The 27,226-nt window shown below is 40.4% G+C and overlaps 1 protein-coding gene across 1 annotated transcript; it reads right to left on the reverse strand.

Moving 5' to 3' along the window:
- Positions 1 to 54: 54 nt before the first annotated feature.
- Positions 55 to 26,612, reverse strand: rrn3 (RRN3 homolog, RNA polymerase I transcription factor). The gene is given in 19 exon segments (XM_036590204.1): positions 55 to 3,070; positions 4,477 to 4,564; positions 5,253 to 5,405; positions 6,197 to 6,305; positions 6,854 to 7,038; positions 7,906 to 7,982; positions 7,984 to 8,037; positions 9,964 to 10,094; positions 11,730 to 11,877; positions 12,407 to 12,499; positions 14,283 to 14,381; positions 15,733 to 15,802; positions 15,898 to 15,961; positions 19,600 to 19,659; positions 20,348 to 20,477; positions 22,924 to 23,013; positions 24,301 to 24,357; positions 24,510 to 24,635; positions 26,499 to 26,612. Coding segments are annotated over 18 exon segments (1,854 nt in total). The 5' UTR covers positions 24,603 to 24,635; positions 26,499 to 26,612; the 3' UTR covers positions 55 to 2,917.
- Between the last annotated feature and the right edge of the window lie 614 nt (positions 26,613 to 27,226).

A 27,226-nucleotide genomic window follows, 5' to 3' on the forward strand; every position in this document is an offset into this window, starting at 1 on the left:
AAAACTCGTTCAATTACTTGTTACCACAAAGTCATTTTTTGGTTAAATTGATACTGTGCAGCCCATACAGTCCATAAACTGTAGAATTAGGCCATTTTCACTTGTTGTGATGTCACAAACACATATTTACATTATTCCACCTAATCAGCCTACACCAGTTTAGCACTGCCCGCTCACGCTGAAGTTATAAGAAGTGTTTCATCTCTGAATGCTTTTGAATGACGTATAATAGAGGGCAGCCAATAAGAACAGAGCTGATTTACATATCTCAGTCTTAAAGGCACAGTAACATTAACAGCCTGATTAATTCTAAAAGATAAAGAGAGTCGTCTAACAGTGAACTACAGCTGTTTTTGGTGCACACAGTGGATCTCAAAGCGGGAAAAAAAACAAATGCAAGAAAAACGTAGCATACAGGCCCTTTAAATAACGGTACAAAATGACGGCTGCCATGAAGAACCACATCTGAAACCCAACTGAAACAAATGAGAGGGAACCTAAAATGGTTCTTCTATGACGGCGCTTTTTTAGAACCCTAATTTGTTAAGAGTGGAGTTATTAGAGTGAGGAACTGAAGAACATACAGGCCCTTTAAGAGTTTAAAGGGTTAATAATCACTGCTTTACATAACTGTCCTGTCTGACATTATCATAAAACGATTATACACAAAAAAGCCACATATATAACAATTTACAAAGATTTGAACTGGTTTTACCTTCGAGTTTAGTCTCAATGTTACTGTGCAGGTTTTCAAAAAACAGGAACAACAAATTTGCAGTAAACCAAATAAAAGAGGTTTCATTACCCAGACCCAGACGTCCCCTCTGAATAATGCTGTTATAATCACTAATATACGAGTATCAATCATCCAGGAAACACCTTTATGATCACTTAGGCAGTTTTCAGGATCAAAATATTCCCCACATGTAATAAATAGGAAAATATAGTACAAATATGATCAGATCTGCTCAGCTGAGTGAGCAGAATGTGGTCTGTATTTCTCTGTACTGCAGGTTCAGGAGTGACGCCGCTGAGCCGCTGAGCCGCTGAGCTGCTCGTTGATGAGGTTTTTATGCTTTTTCTCCGTCAATAAAACCTGTACAGAGTGATTTTCACCCTCAGTCCTCCTGAAAGATGCTACTGAGTACAAACAGAGAGATTTCAGCACTGAACAGAGCATTTAAGGGTAAAAGAAAGCAAATCTGCTCAGTTCTGTGCTCACACACAGTCAGGTGTGTCATCAGCGCCCCCTTGCGGTCTCCTGCTGGAAGGTGCAGTTTGCATTTATAACATTATTAGGTTAACACTTTCTTTTACAGTCCTTTCAGTTCTAGATATTAACCGGGTGAGTATGTGGTGTGAACTCCACAGCAATGTAATTAGTTTGTGTATAATTTTATATTTATATGACGTTAATAAAAAGGGTTTTATACCATCTGCACCTATTCATCACCTGTAAACTAAACTCAGTCTGAATGTGGGCTGGAAAGACAAAAGCAGTGATTATCGCTGTGCTGCTACTTCAAAGACTGTCGTTGCACTTTATTCTGCTATTCTACGCCACATACAGTCATATGCAAAAGTTTAGGCACCCCTGCTCATTTTCCATGTTGAACACATCCTCTACAGAGACACACTACTGTATATTTTAATGCACGATTACTGTCTATTTGCTGAATTTAATACGTTTGGAATAAAATAATCTTAACCTCAAACATAAAATGTGGCCTGGGCAAAACTTGTCACATTTTAATTTGATGTATTTTTCCAGTATGTTCAAACTGTGTGCATCATATTTTACTGTGTTCTCTGTAGATGATGTGTTCACTTATTTTCATTTAGAGAATCAACTCAACGTGATTAGACTGAAATTCAGTGTCTGATTCTATTTACCACCTTATTACTTCAAATAATTGAGTTGGTTTTCCTTTATCAGTATTAGTACCTTAATATCTAGAACCTGCTAGTCATTTTAGTATAATTTAATTAGTTGTTATGCACCATTATTACACAGCACTTTGGAATTTGTACTTTACACTTATTCGAGTAATATCTAGAACCTGCTGGGGATTTCAGTGCAGTTTAGTTAAGCTGTCTCAGAATGTACTATCATTCTAAAATAGTTTTCTAGTACTCTGGAGTTTGCACCTCAGACTTGCTCTGTTAACTACCTAGAACCTAAAAGAAGGTGTTGCGTGTTATTTTTTTATCTCATCTATTTAAAAATGACTGTACTTTCCATTATGGGAACCTTTCAGATGAACAATTATTGAAAAAAAAAATACTTGAAATGAATAAACTTTACATTGATGTACATTGAAGTCACAGTTACAAAGTTACAGTTGTATGCAGAACTTTGTGCACCCCTGGTCAACTTATTGATTTTCTGATTATGAAAAAAAAAAAAAAAGTGATTTTTAAGTGATTTTCTGAGCGTAAATAAGTTAATAAGTAACATCCCCTACAGAGACACACTTCTGTACATTTTAATACACAATTATCCTTTAGTTGCTGAATGTAACATATCGGGAGAAAAATAAAACAAAATGTGGATTGTGAAAAAGTTACAGCATATTTTATATTTTTTATATCTTTTATGGTTTTTTCCCCCCCAATATGTTAAACTCAGCAAATAAATTAAGACTTAAATTGTGCACTAAAAATTTAAAAATCTGAAAATCTACAAAGCATTTTTGACCAGAGATGTAGAAACATTTGCATATGACTGTATGGATTTTTTCCCCTCTTCTATAAACCTAACATTTCCTAGAGGTTCTCTTAAGACAGCGACGAGCTGTTCTGCCTTCAGTTCCAGCGCTGGAGCTAACGGAGGCGCATGTGGCCAAGAATTAATGGAGTTTATTCCCCACCAATCAGCACTGTGCAAACTGCATGTCTGTAAATGTGAGTATGTGTGTCAGAACGGCCGCTGCAGGAAGGCTATCGGTGGTGACCCCACACTGCTGGGGCTCCGCAGGTGAGAGTCAAACGAGCCGGGAGTTACGCCCATCATCACGTCACCCTGAGGGGTTTCGCCCTGCAGGAAATCGTCCTCATCCTCCGCAGAACCCTGAGACAGAAAGAGAACACGGTTAGAACATAAGTAGTTACCCAGGATCACTAACGAAAGTGATACTTAAAGGACAGTTTAATGGGAAATGAAACGTACATGGTTTGCCTTCATACCACACAAACGTATCCGACCAAAACATGTTTGATGCTTGAAGTTTTTCAGTTTTAGCACTGGAGCTACGAGGCTAATGTAGCCAAGAAGAAATGGAAGCTTATACCCCACCAATTTGCATCAACAACAACAGACTTGCTTGTTTGGTTTCTGACTCCGTATAACATACTAATCTCTCCAAACAAAAAATTAGTCACCTTGCATGTTTTCGGTGGTAGTACCTTCAGGTTCCTGCAGACGGCGCTGCACGGGGATGATGCAGGGTGTGTCACGGGATTCATAGATTGAGAAAAGGTGGTACAGTGCAGTGAATGTCTCGTTCGATGTGTGGAATGTGTGATTATTAGGGGTGGGAATCTTTAGGCACCTCACGATTCGATTCGATTATGATTCAGAGGCTGCGATGCGATTATAAAACAATTATCGATGCATCTTGATGCATCTTTTTTCTCTATACAGGATTTCTATCTTCCTACTGTCTAAAAACTTGGTAGTTTTAAAGCAAAGTATTTGTAATGATCCATAATGTAAATGCATTACGGATTAATACAAATACTTTGCTTTAAATATCTAAAATATCTTTTATTAATAAATCAAATGGAAGTGATGTGGCAAGTGAACTAGAAGGCTCTCATTCAGAGACGCTGCTGCCGAAATATGATTGGGGGGGGGGGATCTCGGCTCCAAAGTGTGCAGCATAGCGCGAAAGCCCTGGTTCTCAACGACCGAGAACAGACAGCAGACAGCAGGTCACACAGCACCGAGGTCTGGCCTCGCCAGTAGCGAACGAAAACACAGATTAAGTCGAACATTTGGAGGACTTATTCGCATTTATAAGCAGCGCAGTTGGTTAAATCTGCAACGAGAGTTAAAAAAAAGTTGCGAAAATGAACTGGCTTCTCTTTCGAATTTTCCCGTTCCACCTTAAATGGTGCAGCAGTTACATTCGGCGCCTAAGGCAGAATTTAAGGTGGAACAGGAAAATTAGAACGAGAAACTGGCGAATGAGAAGCGACTTCAGCCTCCCGCACCCCTAGTGAACTATACAAATCAATGTAATGATTATTTTAATTGTTTGACCGCCCAGATAATCAAATCTTTTTTTAAGATTGGTGGGGCCCATCAGCGGAGTAAAGCTACCCATTACATGTTAGTTACATTAGCCTTGTAAAAGCAAACTTCAGACACCAAACATGTCTTGGATGATCAGCTGCATGTGGAGTACAGGTGAAACTGTTCAAGCTGAATCTTTTTGACAAATTCTTCCTTCACCTGCAATAAAAACGTTTTACCTTTCTAATATCTTTCTTTGGAGCGTCCACCATACAGTCCGATGGCTCCTCCCACACTTGATAGATCGGTTCAATGAGCTTTCCAGACCTGATAACGAAACAATAAAACAACAAAACACATAAAAATAAGCCACTTCGATCAACACAGTAGAAAACTTGTACTACTGCTATTAATTTACTTAACCTCAACATTTAGCACGCTCAGAGTAAGCTAGGGCTTGTTTGGCTTCTGTGTGAATATAAAAAAACTCAGTTTTTACACCGTCCACTTTTTATTTTTCAAAAAGTGCACCGACAGCATGAAATCAGACATCTGTATTTACAGCTACTTGAAATGGTGCACAAAACAGTTTCAAAGCATATCACTCAAACAGAAGCCCATGCGTCTACTTAATAGTAGTTAAGGGGGACTCTCACCAATAACTGCCACCAAAACTGCATAATTAAATGGTTAAGATGTAAACAGGGTCATTCAGAGTGGTTTGGTGTGAAACGCTCAGTTCTAGAGAAACTGACCAAGTCAGAATTGTTCACAGTGGTGGTGATAGGAACCAGACGTCCACCTACGGTTCCTATCACCACCACTGTAAAGAAATCGGAACCATTTCAAACACTGAAATATGCAGAAATTTTGAAAATTCTGTGTAGTTTCCCTTTAAGACACACCATCATTTCTTGCTTATATTAAAACGCTAAAGGACATGAGAATTGCAGAAACTGAAGTTGGAGTTCAATAACAGTTCCTGCTCAGTCATGAATGTCGGCTTTGCTCTGACCTCTTCAGTAGGTAGGGGTCAAAGGGGAAAAACGTGTCCAGTGGATTCGTATTGGTGGATAACGAGTCTCCGCCCACTGAGCTCCTGATGACCGGCAACATCTGACGATTATTCCTCTCGATGATGGTGTAGCAGAAGACCAGCTGATACTTCCTAAGAACAGATTCAAGAGTTTGTCAAATGCACATACAGTCAGTTACACAATGAAATTCTGTATTCATTAAAACTACCTTCAGAGTCACTGTCCACTCTATCAGCTCCACTGACCATACAGGAGCACTTTGTAGTTCTACAGTTACAGACTGTAGTCCATCTGTTTCTCTGATACTTTGTTAGCCCCCTTTTACCCTGTTCTTCAGTGGTCAGGACCCCCATGGACCCTCACAGAGCAGGTACTATTGGGGTGGTGGATCATTCTCAGCACTGCAGTAACACTGACGTGGTGGTGGTGTGTTAGTGTGTGTTGTGCTGGTACGAGTGGATCAGACACAGCAGTGCTGCTGGAGTTTTTAAACACTGTGTCCACTCACTGTCCACTCTATCAGACACTCCTACCTTGTCGTTCCACCTTGTAGATGTAAAGTCAGAGACGATAGCTCATCTGCTGCTGCACAGTTTGTGTTGGTCGTCCTCTAGTCCTTCATCAGTGGTCACAGGACGCTGCCCACAGGACGCTGATGGCTGGATATTTTTGGTTGGTGGACTATTCTCAGTCCAGCAGCGACACTGAGGTGTTTAAAAACTCCAGCAGCACTGCTGTGTCTGATCCACTCAGACCAGCACAACACACACCAACACACCACGTCAGTGTTACTGCAGTGCTGAGAATGACCCACCACCCAAATAGTACCTGCTCTGTGAGGGTCCATGGGGGTCCTGACCACTGAAGAACAGGGGAATAAAGTATTTGCAGGCTGTGGGCGTCTGAGCGGTCAGCGTTGTACCTGGTGATGGCGGCGAACAGGTTGGTGACGGCGGGCAGACAGACTTTCAGAGGGTTTAACTGACTCATCACGATCCGCTCCAGATTCAGACTCTGCAGATACGCCAGACCTACACAAACATAACACAGCGTCGCACGAACATAACTATTACACTACAACGTTACACAAATATACACATCACAACACAGCCTTACACGAATATACTGTAACTACAACTCCACAACACATTTACACAAATATAACTACAACTATACAACAACTACACAACACAACACTACACGAATATAACGACAATTACACAACACTATGTGTAACACAATTACACAAATATAACTACAACACTACACACATAACAACTACACAACATTGCTACACAAATTCACCTACAACTACACAACACAACAACAAATACATCTATAGTTACAAAACTCAGCTATACAAAAATAATTACAACTACACCAGTTATTTAAATATAACTACAACGACAACACAACCTTACACGAATAAAACAACAGCCCAACACAACACTACACAACTATAACTACAACTACACAACACGGTGCTTTACAAATATAATTACTTGTAGTGACTAATTAAAACCTACTAATCATGGCTAAAGGCGAATTCTCATCAACGTGTTCAGAAGTGAGGACACACCTTTCTTCATGTTTCCCTCCAGGATGGCTTTATGTCTGAAGATCAGCGTGTAGAAGACGGCCTGGCAGGCGGCGTAGAACGGGCCGTGCAGAGAAACGTCACAAAACGCTTTAGAACCCGAGTCCTGATTCTCTATGTACAGATGGAGCCACGGAACCAGCAGGTCCAGACACACGCGCACCGTTCTAGAGAAGCACACAAACACACTAACTTAGTCCCCGAGATCTGCAGTGTAATGACTGTGGAGTGATTTTAATCCAGTGTGAATCTGCAGTGTGTGTAGTTTTACAGTCTGACTGTAATAATTGTGGAGTGATTTTAATCCAGTGTGAATCTGCAGTGTGTGTAGTTTTACAGTCTGACTGTAATAATTGTGGAGTGATTTTAATCCAGTGTGAATCTGCAGTGTGTAGTTTTACAGTCTGACAGTAATAATTGTGGAGTGATTTTAATCCAGTATGAATCTGCAGTGTGTGTAGTTTTACAGTCTGACTGTAATAATTGTGGAGTGATTTTAATCCAGTATGAATCTGCAGTGTGTGTAGTTTTACAGTCTGACAGTAATAATTGTGGAGTGATTTTAATCCAGTATGAATCTGCAGTGTGTAGTTTTACAGTCTGACAGTAATAATTGTGGAGTGATTTTAATCCAGTATGAATCTGCAGTGTGTAGTTTTACAGTCTGACAGTAATAATTGTGGAGTGATTTTAATCCAGTATGAATCTGCAGTGTGTGTAGTTTTACAGTCTGACAGTAATAATTGTGAGTGATTTTAATCCAGTATGAATCTGCAGTGTGTGTAGTTTTACAGTCTGACTGTAATAATTGTGGAGTGATTTTAATCCAGTATGAATCTGCAGTGTGTGTAGTTTTACAGTCTGACGGTAATAATTGTGGAGTGATTTTAATCCAGTATGAATCTGCAGTGTGTGTAGTTTTACAGTCTGACAGTAATAATTGTGGAGTGATTTTAATCCAGTATGAATCTGCAGTGTGTGCAGCGCTCCAGCTTTTGCTCATCATGAGTAGCAATAAGAAATGAGGGACGTACGCAATGGGCAGGAACTTTGCTCTGGCCAGAAAACTGCCCATGTATGCGGCGGCGGCCTGCCTTATCACTGCAGGGCTGGGAGGGGCTCTGCAGCAGCTTCCACAGGTGATCCAAAAACGCCTCCGCCAAACCCTAAACAACAGCAGAAACACTCACACTTCCAGCTACAACCGGAACAGACAGAATAAACCAGTTCAGGGGTCGCAGCATGCGGCTCTTTCACTGCTCTGTTGCGGCTCCACAGCAGAATCAGATCTGTAGGTAAATATATGGTCAGTACTGAACACTGAACTAAATCAGAGAGAGGGGATAATTAGTCCTGTTTACCTGGATAATTGTAGAGTGATTTTAATCCAGTATGAATCTGCCTTGTATTCAGTTTTTATGAAACATAATAATTATGGAATTGTGGAGTGATTTTAATATAACATGCTTAATGTTATATATTTCATTTTTACAGTTTCAAAACATCATTTATTTATTTACAACCCCAATTGCAGAAAAGTTGGGATGCCGTGTGAAATGTAAATAAAGAACTGCCATCAAGTTCTAAGAGAGTTGAAGTTTTCCATGAAATGGTAAAATGTCTCACTTTCAACTGCTCTGAATCTGATATGTGTTCTATGTTCTATTGTGAATAAAATATGGGTCTGAGATTTGCAAATCATTACATTCTGCTTTTATTTACAATTATTTACATTTTACACAGCGTCCCAACTTTTCTGGAATTGGGGTTGTATTTATTTCATCCAAACTGTAGAAGGATACCAGCACACTAAGTGAACATAACCAAACCTTTAAATCTGTTGGGTGCTATTATCTCCTACATTAGGGGCGATTCTAGGAGTGCACCATTAATTTGAGTTCAGCCCTAAAAGATAATCTTCATTTTATTCAGCAATTGACTTCTCCCGACTGACAAAGCATTAATTAGGATAGGAAGTAGCACAGGAATGCTGCAGAATCTACTGATCTACTATTGACAGTTAAGAGCGGCGCAGGCGATTTGCAAAAAACTAAACAACTTGTTTCTTTTAAAGTGTTAATCCTGAAGCCGTTCATTATTTAAGCAGTAGAACCCGAGAGGGAGTGTGTTATCGTGACATCACGGCTGTGATTTGGTCGCCGTAGATCATCACAGCCGTGATGTTATTGGCGATAACACACTCCTCGAGTGTTCTACTGCTTTAATACAACAGTTAAATGAATAAAGTAATAAATTAATAAACTGGGCCGTGAACGCGGCGTTTAATATGTTTTAATGTTCGCAGTTCCTTCACCAAATTATAGTTCCTTAACGAGCAGCTTGTTGCTACGTCAGAGTAACGAGCTCCGCCCACTCGCTGCACAGCCAGCAGTTCGTTCTCCAGCTCCTAACACTAAATTCCCAAACTGTCATCACCACTGAGCAGCTTTTCAGTCGGCAGCTGAGACAGAAGAACAGCTGAACAACCTGGAATCAGCCAGAAATGAACCCAACACCATTCGCCAAACGTGTAGTCTGATCTGCAGAGTCTGACCAAATCAGACTGAGCCATAAAACTGCCGCAATATCAGGTTTAGCTCAGTTTTGTCAGTTTTTAGCCAGAGCAGTATTAATGTTGTTTTGTTCCAGCCAGTCTGTAAAACATCTTACAGCCCATTTAGTTTGGCGAATGGTGTTGGGTTCATTTCTGGCTGATTCCAGGTTGTTCAGCTGTTCTTCTGTCTCGGCTGCCGACTGAAAAGCTGCTCAGTGGTGATGACAGTTTGGGAATTTAGTGTCGTCTCATCTTCAGAGTCTGACCAAATCGGCTGTCGGTCAAATGTGTTCTTGAAAGTGTCCATTTTCTGTTTGTGGCAAAGTAAGAAGTCAAAACGTTCAAATGTCTTGAGCGTCTAATACAGCTGTCAAAGTCGTTGCTTAGCAACGGCATTTCAGTGGAGTGATACAGTGTTTGTGAAAACGTAACAGCACAGTTAGAACGCTTCTCAACCAATCAGCTTGCGTGGCCGGAAGTAACCGTTGTGTAAATAAATGTATCTGTTTGTTTGTTTGTTTACAGTGTTGTTACTCACCAGGCGGAAGCTGCACAGGTAGAACATGCAGTACTGAACGTGGCAGGACGCGTGTGTGGGCAGCACCAGCTTATCAAACACACCCACCAGGTCTCTGTACACACCTTTAGCCCTCTCCACGTCCAGAACACCTGGAAAAGATAGTACAGTGTAAATGTTTTGCTCTTTTGGTCAGTTATGATCACATTACAAGCATTTACATGAGACAGTCACACATGCCATACACTCTACTATATGGGCTACTCAGATATGCCACTGTTATATACTGTTATCTTTATTGATTTGGGCATTGTTTCTGTTTAAAAATTTACTTGCTGACTCCTAAATTTTGTAAATATTTGCTTATACAAACTTCAAAAGTAACTGTCAGCTCAGATATCTTTTCAGGAATTGTTAGACTAGAGTGTCTGTCACCTGAACATCCAAGGATTTTGATGGTGGTTTATTCTATTGCTAAATATTGAGTGAAAATAAATAATAAGGCATAAAGCGGCCATGTTTTTTTCTTTCCTCTTGGGTCCGTGCTGAGTGCTTAAACTCTGACGGCCAGCGAGACAGGCCTTAGAATTTTTCCTCAGAGCCAAGATAAGAACCTCCGAAATGACTTTTAATTTTAGATCTGATGCTTACTTTTAGCTGTTTTTACTTGAAATGAATGGAAATTACTTGAAAAAACTATTATTATTATAATTATTATTACTATTACTACTATTACAGACTTATTACTATAACTATTGAATATTATTTATAATATATTAATATTATTAGTTTATTTCTTATTTGTGAGCTTAAATAATCATTAGTTCCTAATCACTCTCACTTTGCCTTGAAGAATTTGAATCGGAACGGACCAATTCTTGCTTATTGGAACACAGCCCTCTTCTCTCTCTCAGAGCAACGCAGAGGAACTTGTTCATGCATTTGTTACAGCAGAGTTGATCACTGTAATGATCTTCTTACTGAACTTCCTAAGAAAACAATACATCCTTTACAACTCGTACAAAATGAATCAGTATCCTAACAAAAACAACACAGAGAGATCAGATCAGTCCCGCTTTATAAGAGCTGCACTGTCTGTATCACTCAGGACAGATTTTAAAGCTCTGCTACTGGTTTTTAAGGCTCTAAATGACCTTAAAGCTCCTGAATGTGTGTCTGTTTATGATCTTAGATCTGCAGATTCTGACCTTCTACAAACACCTTCAGTAAAACACAGAAAACGTGGAGAGACTCTTTCAGTTATACTGCTTCTAAACTGTGGAGCTCAGCTCAGCTTTTATTAGACAGTCGAGCTCAGAGCTCACTTTTAATAAACATCTGAAAATGCAGCTCTTTAACTCAGCGCTTCAGTAAAACTACGTTTTGTGGTGTTTATCTTTTAATATGATCTGTTTCATTTTCTTATATGTTGCTTAATTAATACTTATAATTTCTTGTATTACCGTTAAGCTTTATCTCCTGTCTGTAAAGCACTTTGAGCTGCCAACGGCATGAAAAGTGCCTTATAAATAAAAATCATTATTACGTTATTACGTTACTTAACCCCCCCCTTACTCTCTCAGAGAATAAACAGACTACAGGAATCACAGCAGAAACAATCAAAAACAGCCATGCAAACATGGGTTCGAGAGTTAAAGCACACCACACACTTTCAGCAGTTCACTTTGCATGAAGTATCGTTGGGACACACCGGACCAGTTATCGAATCTATGACAGTTTGAATTTCTGAATAAAGGGCTCAAAAACTGTCCATGATAACTGCATACCATTAACATGGCACATGTCTTTAATGAAGGCCAGCAGGATGCCCATTAACGTGTCCAGTCTTTCAGCTACGGGATGAAGCATCAGCGCCCCATCCACAGACTGCGAGGTCTTCAAAGGAGAGTCGTCGCCGTCATCATCATCATCATCCTTAAAGCACAAAAGAGAGACATCTGTTAATGATTACTGACGCTTCATTATTTAAAAACAAAGCCTCTATAATGTTCATATGATCCACACAGTCATTCTGACAGACTGTAATACACTACAGGAAGTGTAGGGGGCGATATGGCTTCTACTGTTCCATTTAAAAAGCTCTATAATGTTCATATGATCCACACAGTCACTCTGTAGACTGTAATACACTACAGGAAGTGTAGGGGGCGATATGGCTTCTACTGTTTCATTTAAAAAGCTCTATACTGTTCATATGATCCACACAGTCACTCTGACAGACTGTAATACACTACACGAAGTGTAGGGGGCGATATGGCTTCTAATGTTTCATTTAAAAAGCCTCTATAAAGTTCATATGATCCACACGGTCACTCACTACAGGAAGTGTGGCACCTGCTGTTTTAATGCACCATAAACGATTCAGCTAAGTTAATCGATTAATAGAATAACTGTCAATAGATTCATTGTTACAGGTACTGTTGTAAGTTCTCCTGCAGCTCACCATGTCGAATAAGAAATCCTCCTGAGACTCCGCGCTCTGGTTCTGTTGGCCTGAACTCTCCACTTCCTCAATCTCGCCACGGGGGGCGCTCACCTATGAATAACAATGCACCCATTTCAGTAGGTCTTCAGGTACCTCTATGTTCCATGTAACACACATCCAACATATAAAGCAACTACATATACCGTTCACTGTACAGTCTTGTTTTTGATATAACGAGAGAAATAAGAAGTGTCCAGGCTTAGTAAAAAGAGAGATGAGATTGTTCTAAACATACATACATACACACACACAATATATATAATATATATACATATATATATATATATATATAAATATAAAACATATCATGCGGGTATCATGTACGCAAAACATATATGCAATAATCAAGAAAACACCCTCAGACCTCGGAGGGTTATTTTCAGTGACTGGTGTTGGAATAAAAGCTGAACTAGGCTTGTTCTGTGGTGAACAGAGCCAACGTCCTTAAAGGAAAGTCTGTTCACTCTGCACTCATCTTTGCGACATCGCAGGGCAGTTATTTCCAGCCATACAAGACCAGAATCCGAGTTTGACCACACGTTTAAAATCACTGACGAAATCGAACACAAATATCATAAATAATTTGTAGTGTTTGGCTCAAATAAGCACAAAAAACATGTTTTCGGTTGTTCTGGCTACGGTGCTTGTGCAGATCTCCACAACTGAGGGGGGCTTTTCCAGCTTGTGGCTTAACGAGTAAGCCGCCTGGATCTGTTTCCTGAAGGGCGGGACTTTTCCCACAAACAGACGCCATGCTAAGCATTACGAGCTTTCCCAGTGACAGTTCTCCTCCTTCATAACGTCTATGGTGTAGCTCGCTATCGTGCTTATGCATTTTTTGCCAGATTTTAACCCTGATTTGCCCCATTTGCAACGAATTTTCACAATCTGAAGCGATTTTCCAGGTCGGGAGCTCGATCAGAAGCGACTGACAACGTGGATGATCTGTAGCGTGAGAGGAGAAACGAGTGAATCTTTAGTCCTCCGATCAAACTCAAGTGATCAGAGACCCTCCGATATTATTGTCAAACATGTTTGACATTTACGACTCGAAACGGTCCTGAGTCCTGCAGTGAGAGACGGTCAGAGATTTACTCAACCAGTGATTCAAACAGCCAATCAGAGAGCTGGAAGAGCAGAGAAACAGGCAGATAAGAGTCAATATCATGTTTATCATGTTGGATCCAGACGTCAAAACACTCCCTTTACGGTTTCAGCTCAGCTGCCGGTCTGTAGTGAAAACATTCCTCCAGCTCTCACTGTAATATCAGCGTCTCTCACCTCATATTAATCCCCAGTTTACGCCTTTCACTGAGCATAAAAGCACAAACAGGTCCAGTGAGTTCAGCACTGTTTGGGTCACGTGATCTGAGGAGTTCTGGGAGTTTGAGTTCTTATTCGTAGCCCAAACCTGTTCTGTGTGTTATTCTCTCTCTTAGCCCTGTCGTCTAGTCTGAGCGCCTCACCACGAAACAGACAAGACATTCTGTGACAAACTGGTGTTCAGTTTGTGATGAGCTCCGTTTTCAGACAACCGATAAGATTTTAAAAGTGGTGTAGTGACGCCCAGGCTTAGTTATCATGAAGCTGTTCTTAGTTCTGATTTATCTGATTCTATCAGCACCACCTATGGGAGAATGACTTGCTAATGCTTTAGCAGCCATACACACACAAAAACGTGTGCTTTAGGTGATGAGTTACATTTTCTATACCTGTTTTAAGACCTTATAGGACTTTTTCAATTTCTTGTAAAACTTGAGCTTGATACAAAAAAAAGCGTACAATATGAATTAAACACAGAAAGAAGAGGAAGTGGAATAAAGAAGTGTCCTACGTCCAGCGTGAGCATTTTGCTGACGATGAGCTCCAGCACGTCTCTCCTCAGAGTGGGGATATACACCGCGATCCTCAGCAGGTTATGGACATAACATTCCTGCACACACACACACATGAACAAACCTCACTAAGCTAAAAAGTGAACCAGCATGGCGCTGACTGCACGTCTAAATCATTACTCTAAAAGACTGTGTGTTTCTGAAACTCTTATCTATAAACATGGACTGAAGTGCAAACAGTAGAAACCTTCTTGAAGGTTGAATGTACAGTATCAGAATCCACTTAAGCAACTCTATTAGATTACTTAAAGGGGAATTCCACCAATTTTCAAACGTTCAGAGTGGTTTGGTGTGAAACGCTCCGTTCTAGAGAAACTCAGAACTGTTCACAGTGGTGGTGATAGGAACCAGACGTCCACCTCTATAAGCTCCCTCAAAGAAAGTTCCTACATGAAATGGTTATGAATTCACTGCCTGATGACTGAGACACTGATTTATGATAGTTTGGAGAACTTAAACTCCATTCATGGTGGAGGGATACATAACATGCAGGGTGTTGTGAGGCAAAATAGTCCCCAAAGAAAACTTATTATTTCAGATTTTCCACTATTTTCCATCATCAACATTCCATATAAACTCAGAAGACTCGTGTAGGTTCACTGGTGGTTCTGGATAGTAAATAAAATCTCTATATCTGTGTTGTAGTCATGGCGACCCCTGGTTCCTATCACCACCACTGTAAAGACATCTGAACCATTTCACACCAAACCACTCTGAATCTCTCTGTTTACATCTCACACACTGAAGACTTAGACAGCAGGGTATGTATTTACAGACCACCTCAGTAGTCGAAGCTGATCTACAACCACTATTTGTAACAATGACCGTCATAAATGCCAGAGAATCTGATCCGAGATCAGTCCTGCTTTGTAAATATCAGCTCACATATAGCTCACAGTGAGTCATACTGTGTCCTAAACCACATCTACAAGTCTGCAGTCACCTTTATGAAGGCCTGGATGGGGTTTGAGCGAGTTCAGAGAAATTATTTACGCATTTATTTATTTATTTATTTATTTATTTATTATTCAGCATCATTGCAGGTTTTTAAAAACTACAAACGCTGCATTACTTTCCTGTTGCACTGAAACAAGAAATGACAATTGTAAACAAAATTCATAAAATATAAATCCATTAAAACTGTACACATTTAAAGAGTGTATTCACAGATTAGATTTGGGTGACTATTGACTGTGTTTGTTAGCAACGTTAGTCTCATAGCTCCAGCTCTAAAACTAAAGAAGCCAAAAAATTTGGACCCCGGAACACATTTTAATCGACTACATTTGAGGTAAGGCGGTTTGGGGGGTGGTTGTGTATGAAAATCTGAACTGTCTGAACCTTTACTTTAAAAAACATGAATGTGCTGAGAAAGGAAGCTGAGCTCACCAATGTTCGGGATGATTTCTGCACAAAAGGAAAGTTATCGTTGAGGATTGGCATCAGGAACCGACTGGTACTGTAAACAGAAGGAGAAAAAACAGCTTTACTTCGTTACGGATCAAATAACGACAACCTACATAAAAAAACACAGCGTTTCAAACTGTGACTTACGATGGGACGTATCTGGCGATCATCTGCAGGGCCTGATGACACAGGTCGAATATCCTGGGCAGGTCTAAATGTGAAAAAGATGAAGAATTACAGACGGGGACTGTGCAGTAGACAAGTCTCCCAGCACACGATGCCACCAAACTTGGATGGCATAGTCTTATGTGAGCTTCCTCTGAAACATGAGAAGCCCCGCCACATCTTTACAAACGGCCACTAACAGCACATCACTGGAGCTCAACACGCTTGGAGGAGAACCCTAACTGCCAATTCTGTTACATCAGCTAATTTTGGACAACCACTGTGGCTGGCATCGCGCTGACGGGTGGAGAGGGAGGATCATCCTACCCACCGAGAGAGAGAGAGGGGACGGTTAGGCCCAAAACATACTTCACGCAAGGACGCGAACGCAAATGACGGAGCTCGTTCAACACACTGTAAACTCTCAGTCCTCCTGTACAAACTCACTGTGCGTTATTACGTTGCTGTAGGGGGCGATAGTGGGCAAATTAGAGAGGGATCTACCGTTATTCCAGCAGCCACAACAGATAAACATGGACAGTAGAGGAGAGTGAGCCGCTTTACCTCTTCTCTTGAAATGGAAATGCGATAATGTATCCACCTGGTCATGTCGTCGTTATAGCGCCCCCTGCTGTAATGCACTTGCGTTGCATTATGGAACGCGTCAAGACATTATTTTTTTTTTTTTGGTTTTTCCCCAATTTAGTCGTCTCCAATTCCAATTAGGACTCCCCCAATCACACGATACTACCAACGCTAGGAGGGTGAATGCAGCACAGGCTTCCTCTGAGTCCTGTGAAGCTCCACCGCACCTTTTCGAACTGCCGCTGACTAGAGATGAAACGGTTACTGGTTTCACGGTAAATCGCGGTAAAATTAATGACGGTTAGTAGTACCATTTGAACTTTAAAGTATCGTTAAAACCGCGGTCGATTACCGCGGTGTGAAAATCTCGGAGATTCAGAGAAATTTCAGCCTTCTAAGAAGACCAAGTCTGACGTTTGGTCATGTTTTGGGTTTTATAAGGATGCAGAAGGATAGTTAATTGAAGATGACCACCCTGTCTGCAGATGACCACCCTGTCTGCAGATGACCACCCTGTCTGCAGAACAGGCCTAAAGAAAACAGCGGTGAAAGGGGGCAACACATCAAACCTTACGAGTCACCTTCGTGACCACCACCCGCTACTTGCAAGAATGCAAGGTTAACTTTAACGGAGAAGTCTGTGGACTTCGAAATAGAAGAAATGTCCTGGTCTGTGTGGTTTAACTTGTGCTTATGGTTCGATAATAATATAAAATGAAGCTTTTAGCGTCAAAAAAAAGAAAACAATCGGTGAATCAACTGTGAATCGAAACTAAAGCTTTTACCAAATATTTTTGTGGAGCAGAGTCTCCAAAATGAGCTCTGGAACGAGACGCTGCAAAAGTTCTATCTGCACAGCTCTGCTTTCTCGTCTCGCTTGCAGTGTTTACTTTCTGAGAGGAGAATAACACCGTCTCAAATCACTCAGTGTCCCCTACATAGTGCGCTACTGTTCAAACAAACACGATCATCATTAACAAGCAGCTGAGTTGTAAATAGGGAATTTGTAACCTGTTGTTAATGTTGATTATAGATGACTTAGTCGAACGTTTCTTGCACTCTTTGGGTGAAGGATTTGCTATTTCATGATCCACGAAGTGCACTACATAGGGAAGATAGTGTGCTTTGAGACGGGACCTCGCGCGAGTAACGCTGTGTGCTGATTTTAGGAAAAGCAGAGTTTCAGAGATTAAACTTCAGGAGTGTTTCTGCCGCAGCTCAGATGCGCGTTAATTTTAAGTTATGTTTTAGTTTTGAAATGCTTTTAGAGAAGCAGCTCCACAGGTGAAGAAACACTGTGTGAGTTCTACACTGTCTGCAGCTCACAGCGCGTCACGCAGTTCCTCTGTGATTTTGTTTTTCCTGGTGCGCTGTATTGATTAGGGGTACAGCGCCACAACGGCACAATATGCTGCAACTGCAGTTCGGACAGAAATCCCCCGAGTGCAGCACTTCTTAGAAGTAGTAATTTTCCATTAAGACGCACCTCAGAGTTGGTCGTGATTTAATTCTCTATGCAGGGAAATCCCTAGTTATTGTAATTAATAATAATAATAATAATAATAATAAGTATAATAATTATAACAGTAATAATAATAAGAATAATAATAACAGTAATAATAATAATAATAATAACAGTAATAACAATAACAATAATAATAATAATAATAATAACAACAGTAATAATAATACATTTGCTATTCTTTTGTTTACAGAGTATTACAAGTATTGTAAGTAATACAAAAGTAATACTAAAAATGCATTGACCTTATTTTTTAATGTTTATGCGAACAAAAAGTGCATATTGCTGCCAATTCTATTTGTGTTAATATAAAAGTTGGTGAAACGAGTTTCAGTTTGTGTATCAGTATTTATTTTTTTATTTATTTTACTTTTCAACACATTTGAACAATATCGCGATAATACCGATAATCGTGATAATTTTGGTCATGATAATCATGATATGAAATTTTAATATCGTTTCATCTCTACCGTTGACACAACATCATTGGACAGCTGAACGCGCTCGGAGGAAAGCGCTGACTAGCATCGCGTTGAGTGATGGGGGGAGAAGGAGGGGCCATCCTACCCACCCAGAGAGAGCGAGGCCAATTGTGCTCTCTCGGACTCCCGGCTACAGACGGCTGTAGCATCACCAGGGATCGAACTCGCGATCTCCTGATGATGACAGAGCCAACGCTTAGACGGTTGCGCCACTCGGGAGCCCCTGTGACACATTTCTCAACACAACTACGTGCAAAAACTCCCACCTGCACAGCTTGAAGCGTCATCCTTGTGTGAAGTATGTTTCGGGCCTAAGGCTCATCTTGGCCCGTATTACAGAAATCTTTTTGTCTTAAGATCTGACAGATAAGACAAGATAAGATTTTTCACAAATTTGCATTACAGAAGCAAATCAGTGGCCGGTTGCACCAGCTGTGTGCAAGTTCAAACGTAGGCTAGCTGCAACGTTTAACTGTTAAAATCAGTTTTAACATTGAACTTAGTAGTTACTAACTATTGACACCCCCCTCAGCAGGTGTAAGTGCTGGGGAAATCATCTGAACAGGTTGTCGTCATGTTAAAGCGACGTACGCATTAGTTAGGTGTTACTAGTTAAGAAATGACTTACGGACTTGCGGTGAAACCAAATTTAGTAAATGTACAGCTGGAAACTAAACAGTGTAACTGAGGACTCAGTAAAGGCTTTTTATGGACAGACTTAATATGAAAAATATGACGTATCTATGAAATATATAACTATATGAACATTATATACACACTTATAAATGAATCTATGAAATGATTTACACCGATCAGGCATAACATTCTGACCACTTCCATGTTTCTATGCTCATTGTCCATTTTATCAGCTCCACCTACTATATAGGTGCACTTTGTAGTTCTACAGTTACAGACTGTAGTCCATCTGTTTCTCTGATACTTTGTTAGCCCCCTTTTACCCTGTTCTTCAGTGGTCATGTGAGACAGATTTGTTGTAACTTAATTCACTTAACATAATTGTTTAAACTGCTGACTGTGATCTTTCATGTTCAAAGTGTTGGGTGGCAGATTTCAAGTCAGTGTTACATAACTCACTTTCATCGTCGTCGTCTGAATCCGAAATATCCACGTTTCCTTCCTGGACTTTTATTCTTCCTGAAAAATACGACAGAAAACACTATGACTCACTGCTCAGGTCTTACTGCTCATTCCAACACACCTAAAAAGATGGTTCTTCAAGGGTTCTTTACTAAAGAAAATGGCTCCATACAGAACCGTGAGCACTCAAAGAACCCTTTGCACGATCAAAGGATTCTTTGCATTGTTAAATGGTTCTTCAAACTGATGGAGAATGTGCTGTGGATGGTGCTACATATAACCTTTTTGAAAAGGGTTCTGTATAGGCTGAAAAAGGGGTTCTTCTACTGTGACAAGCTTGACATCGTAACAATAGAAGAACCCTTTTTGTTGCTATATAGAACTCTTTTCAAAAAGATTTTATATAGGACCATCTACAGCACATCCTCCATCAATCTGAAGACGGTTCTGTACAGAACCTTTGAAAATGGTTCTATACAACACCAAAAAAAGGCTTCTATTGCCAAAAGCATGACATCTCAACAACAGCAGAGCCCTTTTTGTTGCTATATAGAACTCTTTTCAGAAAGGTTCTGTATAGAATCAACCACAGCACATTTGTACCATGCAAAGAACCCTTTAATCATGCAAAGGGTTCCTTGAGTGTTCATGGTTCTACACAGAGCCATGTTCTTTACTAGAACCATTGAAAAAACACATAACTGAACAATAAGATCAGTTACAGATCTATCAGAATGGAACTCACTCGGTGTGAAACTGGAGATGAGCGTTCTGAGACACGGCCGAAGGTAAACGGTCTGCGCGGAGATCAGACTGCTGAGGAACGCCAGATACTCCTCCGCCACGGCTGGACTGCGGTCGAGCCATGGCAGCCTCTGACCAGGAGAGAACACACACATACATCAGACTGGGGTGTGAAATGACCACATTCAATATCATTATCGTGATAAATTCCACCACATTACCCCTTTCTGAGAGTACCGTGTATAGTGTCAGTACTTAAAGAACCCCAACTGTAGGGCTGAACGATCTGGGGAAAACTTCTTTTTATCGCTGTTGTCAGAACAAAACCTCGTATCTCCAAACTGGTAACTTTACAGGAGAAGTAAAAAACACACTTGACTTTTAACCTCTTATTCTCCAGGGTATATTTTGGTTTGTCCATCTGAATTTACGTGACCAAATCATAAGGCAAATTATTCAGTAACTGCATGAAATAAATGTACATTTTTATTTTATTTATTTATTTATTTTTGTAAAAGCTCCCCTCAAATTAACAGAAAATGTGTTTTATGATACACATATTACTATATGCTTACAATTTACTGCTAAAAGCCAAAAATCTTAGACGCTCTTTGTATTATTTTATAAAAATAATGTTTACAGAGCAGATCACTGAAGAGACGCCATCTGTTTATAGTTTATAGTCCCAGATTTGTGGAAAAATGAGTCGACTTTCAGTAGACAAACAAATATGAGTTCAGCTTCTTTTATTATAAGGGTTTAAAATTACATCACCATCTATTTGACTAGAGAGAAGACAGTTACAGCCTCATACGACCCCCACCTTTAGAATGTAGCTTATGAAATATGGAAAGTTATGAAGAATATGACGAAGTGTGTTTTGGAACCACCGGTGGTCTCAAGGAGTTTAAGAGGTTAATATAAGTCAATGGAACTAGACTTTTTCCAAGTAATTCTGGACCATTTCCTTTGATCCAATCAGCATGAAATGTACACATAAAATAAAGGGCAACAATATTTTTTAATGATGTCAAAAACTGAAAAATGGACATAGTTTAGTTCTGGACAAGGTTTAGTTCTGACAGCAGTGATATATGAGTGACAGACCTGTTTTTTAGTGACAGGCTAGTGAAAGTTTGGTCATTAGTGATAAATGTTAAAGTGAGTTTGCAAGTCAGATGTTTAACAGGCAGATTATGAGGACAGTTCAGTGCTGATGAGCTGCTGGAAGAAGCTGGTTGAATTCCCTTGTCTTGGAGGTCGGCACTCCCGCGGATTACCGCTAGACCCGCCACAGTATCTTGCGGCATGGGACTAATTTTCAGTGTTGTGTGCGGGAGCGGGCGGGTAACCAGCCCACTGCAGGCGGGAGCGGGACGAAGCTCGCATGAAGAGAAATCCCGCAAATTAATGAACAGCCTGAATAAAGTAGAACGATTACTGAATCATACTTTAAACAATATAAATTGATAACAGTAAAACAATTAAAATGAATGAAGTCGTCCTAAAGAGCCGTGAATCAGCTGATCACGTGAACAATATGCACATTCTTGTAGCTTAAAAAGACGGCAGAGCCTTCAGTCCGACAGCTGTGGTTTAATTCCTGCTTTGTCTTTACTGGGAATAAATGCCGTTTGGCGTTATTCACAGTGAGCCTGATGACCATGACTGACCATTTGGAAGCAAACTGAGACGTGTGGAGCATCCAAGCACCGAACTAAAGAAAAACTAAGGCTACATTTACACAGCAGGTAAAAGTGGCCCAAATCTGATTTTCTCACCAAATCCGATTTTTTTGTTTGGTTGTTCACATTGCCTTTTAAATGTGATCTGTATGCGACATCAGTCTGAACAGATCAGCTCCCAAACTGACCCACATGCACAAAAGAACAATGCTTGACGGGGCTCGTCCAGAGATAAACAATCATGACGGCCAGTGAACGCCAGTCGCTCCCGGAGCTTCAGTTTTGTTTTCGCCAGCATCACAGGAGCAATTATGCAGTTCCAGTGGTTGACAGCTGGACTCATCACCCACAGCGTGTTTGAGTTCACCGTAAAAAGGGCTCGTTATTCGGCCACAGACACTTCTTCGGTTCGTGTCCTCAGATTCTTTAAACTGTTCTCTGACACTGCAGCCTCGGTCTCCTCTGGCCGCGTTCGGCTGTTTCGTCAAAACCTCTTCGAACACGGAGCGGTTTGATCAGTCTCTTCTAATGTTTTGGTTCAGAAACATCAGCCTAAATGTTTGAGTCTCAGCAGCACGAAATTATGACGAATGTTGAGTTGGATTGACGTAAAAGTCGCATGAATTCCGATCTGGCTGTTCAGACTGAGTCGCACTGCCGCAGATCAGATACGTATCGGATTTCAGTACCACATATGAAAGCGTCTCAAATCGGAATTGAAAATGTCAGATTCAGTGTGTTTATCTGTTCACACAGACACACATCTGAGTCACATATGAAGAAGATGATCAGATTTGGGCCTCTTTTACCTGCTGTGTGAACGTAGCCTTTAATAGGTCTGCGCCATACAAGGCAGGCGTGGATGTGTCTTCTGTGTGGCAGCACCTCTTACCAAAACACAGTAGATTAACTGCTCGTGTTCTTTGCCGAGCTGCGTGACGCAGGTCCTGAACTCCTGCAGCCAGTTAATGATCTGAGCATCCTGTAACGAGAGGAAAGAGAATAAACAGATCACATTTACATACAGCACTGTATGCGCAGTGATACATCTGGATCATGCCACCACTGGATTCTGGAGCAGTGGAAACGTTCTCTGGAGTGAATCCCAGTCACTATCTGGCAAATCTGGGCTTGGCGGTCGGGATAGACTACCAGAGCATGTGCCACTGTAAAGTTTGGTGGCGAGGGTGACTGGGGCGTTTATGCCTATGGTTTTGGATTAGGATCTCCAATAAGCTCTTATAGAAATATACAGATACAGGCCCAGTCTCATTTCTTATTTTTACCCCTACCCCTTGTTTTCGAGTGTCTCCTTGCTCCTTGGAACTCAGGGTAGTGGTTGAAACCTTCCCTCTGAAATGGGACCCTCAAATAAAAAGAGCATCACTTCATTAACAGCTACCAGCGCTGCTCTGTAGGCGACCCTGCCAGTCTGCAGTGACAGCAGAGGAGGGTAAAAGTTCAGCTCCTCACTGCTGGGCTTTAGTTACATTTAGGGCATCATATGCCTTCAAAGAGGGGGGGCAATTATTTATTAATCACCAACTGCTAATTCTTCAGTGATATGAAGCTGAAGTCAGATATTCACCAGCTTCTTGTTCAAATTTTACGTTCCACCTTAAATAGTGCAGCAGTTACATTCTGACGTCTGAGGTGCAGGAATGTAACTGCTGAACCATTTAAGGTGGAATGGGAAATTTAGCTAGCTACTGAGACATGAGCAATTTTTTATGCTTGTTATGAAGAAAACAACCATAATACACTGAAACAACATTAAACTAAGATGAAACATTGGTTATCGTAATTTTTTAACAGAGAAAATTCTCACATTTGTGTGTTTCTCTGGTCTCTTGTTCTCCATCTTGCCGTTTTTTCTTTTTTTCTCATAACTCTCTGTTTGGAGTCTCTGAAAAACCTCAGTTTGGAAGGTCATGTAGCCCCAACACTTCACCCCACCCCTCTATCTCAACAAGAATCAGGACTCCCTACCCCTAGATGTGAACACGCAAAACAGAGGGGTGGGACTGAGTGGTAGGGGCGAGGGGTGAAATGGGACGAAGCCTTAGTCAGATTAGTAGCTGTGTCCTCAGCAGAGGAATTGTTAAGTTATTTTCACACAGAAAACAAAACATGTAATTTGACCAGGGCAGCCAAACTTTTGCATATGACCGCATATTGAGTGGAAAGAACTTTTGAGAAACTGCTTTGGAGTGGATCTTCTGGGCTGTGTTATGTTCTGTGGTCATTAAGAGACCTAAAACACACCTACCTTAATATCTGGGTCAGCAAGTTGATGCTTTATCAGCTCAAAATCACTTGTATCTCCCTTAAAGAGGAAAAAGACAGATCAATAATAGGTCACTGTATGCCAGTTAGTAGACGTTACTGGAACACTGTGTATCTAGCACCTTGTATGGGGTGTTATAACTGGACAGGTACTATTTGGATATTTCATTCAGAAGACTTTACTCAGCTCACCTGTTTCAGCTTGGCCACTGCGTTGACCACACTGCCTCCAAAACGCACCGTTTTCATTAGAGGCGTGTTTAAAAAATCTTTTTCCACTTCCATGCTGGATCTCTGATACCTCGGCTAAACCTGTAACTGTAAAATCAAAAATAAATCAGTAACCACAACATGAGCACTTTCACGCTTCCAAAACAATTTAATCCAAAAGACATTTTAAGACATTAAAGGAGGATCCCAGCAGTTTTTTTAAAATTTCTGCAAATTTCAGTTGGAATGTAAAGTCACTCAGAGTGGTTTGGTGTGAAATGGTTCAGATTCCTTTACAGTGGTGGTGATAGGAACCAGGGGTCGCCATGACTACAACACAGATATAGACATTTTATTTACTATCCAGAACCACCAGTGAACCTACACGAGTCTTCTGAGTTTATATGGAATGTTGATGATGGAAAATAGTGGAAAATATGGAATAAGTTTTCTTTGCGGACCCAAAAATACAAGTCAGGGCCAAAACTTTCTCAAAACTATCATAAAACAGTGTCTCAGTCATCAGGCAGTGAATTCATAACCATTTCATGTAGTAACTTTCTGTGAGGGAGCTTTTAGAGGTGGACGTCTGGTTCCTATCACCACCACTGTGAACACTTCTGACTTGGTAAGTTTCTCCAGAACGACGCATTTCACACCAAACCACTCTGAATGACTCTGTTTACATCTTAACCATTTAATTACGTATAAATTTTGAAAAATTGGTGGAATTCCCCTTTAATTCTATTACACAGTAGCAGTGATATTGACATACCTTACATTTAGGTTCAAGTCTCTTATAGATCTGGTTCTAATATCTATAGATAGATACACAAGAACCATTTACAGTGGTTACACTACATTATGTACTGTGTATATTGGAAAATCATAAATAGGTTTTCTTTGGGGACTTTGAAATGACTCATAAGCAATAAACATATTTGGGATTTTACAGGTGTCTTATGGCATAAACGTCTAAAACTGAAATCAGTAATAATTTAACACCGTGTGACACCTGTTTTGTTCTTAAGTAACATATTCTGAGAGCCTTTGTGGAAAATATACAGTTTAGAACCAGATCTATAAGAGACTTGAACCTAAATGTAAGCGATGTGTTGATATCACTGCTACTGCGTAGCAGAATTAAAGGGGAATTCCACCATTTTATCAAAATTTTCTGCGTAATTAAATGGTTAAGATGTAAACAGAGAGGTTCAGAGTGGTTTGGTGTGAAACACTCTGTTCTAGAGAAACTGACCGAGTCAGAACTGTTCACAGTGGTGGTGATAGGAACCAGACGTCCACCTCTAAAAGCTCCCTCACAGAAAGTTACTACATGAAATGGTTATGAATTCACTGCCTGATGACTGAGACACTGTTTTATGATAGTTCTGGGCTAACATTTCTATGCATATACATATACCCATTATATATACACACACATACACACATACATACATACATACACACACACACACACACACACACATACACATATATGGCACCAAAAAGAGTTCTGCTTGTATTACAATCACAAAAGAAGAACCCTGTTCTGAATGCTATACAGAGCCCTCTACAAAAAGGCTTCCATATAGAACCCTAGAGAACACATTCCCCATCAGTGTGAAGAACCAAAAACCACTCTGAATGACTCTGTTAACATCCCAGCCACTGAATCACACAGTAAACTGCGAAAAACCAGCGAAAATCTAGTTTAACCGAACTGTGTCAACAAGGAAAGCACTTGGATTCTGAGTCTACCTGACTTTGCGGGCAGAATATTGACATTTTACCCGAACATTTTCTGTGTTTTCACTCTGAACAGCGCTGAAAGTGAGTCCAGCCCCGCTGCCGCTGTGATAAACATAAACATGCCCAGACTCGTTCCTTCACTCTGACTGACTGACCGCTAGCGCGTCTCCGCTACTCAAGAGGCTCCAAACACACAGAATAAAATATACAGATACGTACCAGCGAGTCTTAAACGTGCTGACCAACGCGCTCATTTACAGCTTTAAATAATCCTACATGCTGCGGAGGCACATGCAGCATGCCGACAACAAGAAATATGGAGGAAACCCGCACCCTCACAGCGCCCCCGACCGGCCTGGAGGATAAACACCGGCCACAACAGACAACACTCACTCTCCATAAATATCAAAACAAAAATAATCTGGAGAAAATAATAATATGATATCTGGAGAAATAATAAAAATTATACTAACATTCTTATACTATTTTTAGCACTTTTTATGCTTCAATTGGTACTTTTATTATGATACAGTACTGTTTACTGTCCACACTTAGCCATTTAGCCCCTGTGATTCTCACAAATTAAACTGTTAAATCATTTTTTAAAAATGTGTAACCCATCTCAGGATCAATATCGAATTTTTATTAAGATGTATTTGCTGACTGTGGCTTAAACGTGTATCAGAATGAGAGTAGCAAGGTTTAATTTTTAGCATCATAGCATTTAGCAACAACCGAAATGGCTAATTAGCATCCATGCTAACGAGATGTTGTTAGGGACGTTCTAATATCAAAATATCATTATAAACAAAGAAAGGAGAATCAGAAAAATGTACTTTTTTCTTCCAGTAACGTTCAGAACATACAGACTGTGCAGACTGCGCAAATTCATGTTCATGCCAGGCCGGAATGGTTGAGTGAATGTTAGGGGACTGAAATATACATTT

The sequence above is a fragment of the Colossoma macropomum genome, unplaced genomic scaffold (genome assembly GCF_904425465.1).
Source record: "Colossoma macropomum unplaced genomic scaffold, Colossoma_macropomum, whole genome shotgun sequence".
NCBI lineage: Eukaryota > Metazoa > Chordata > Actinopteri > Characiformes > Serrasalmidae > Colossoma > Colossoma macropomum.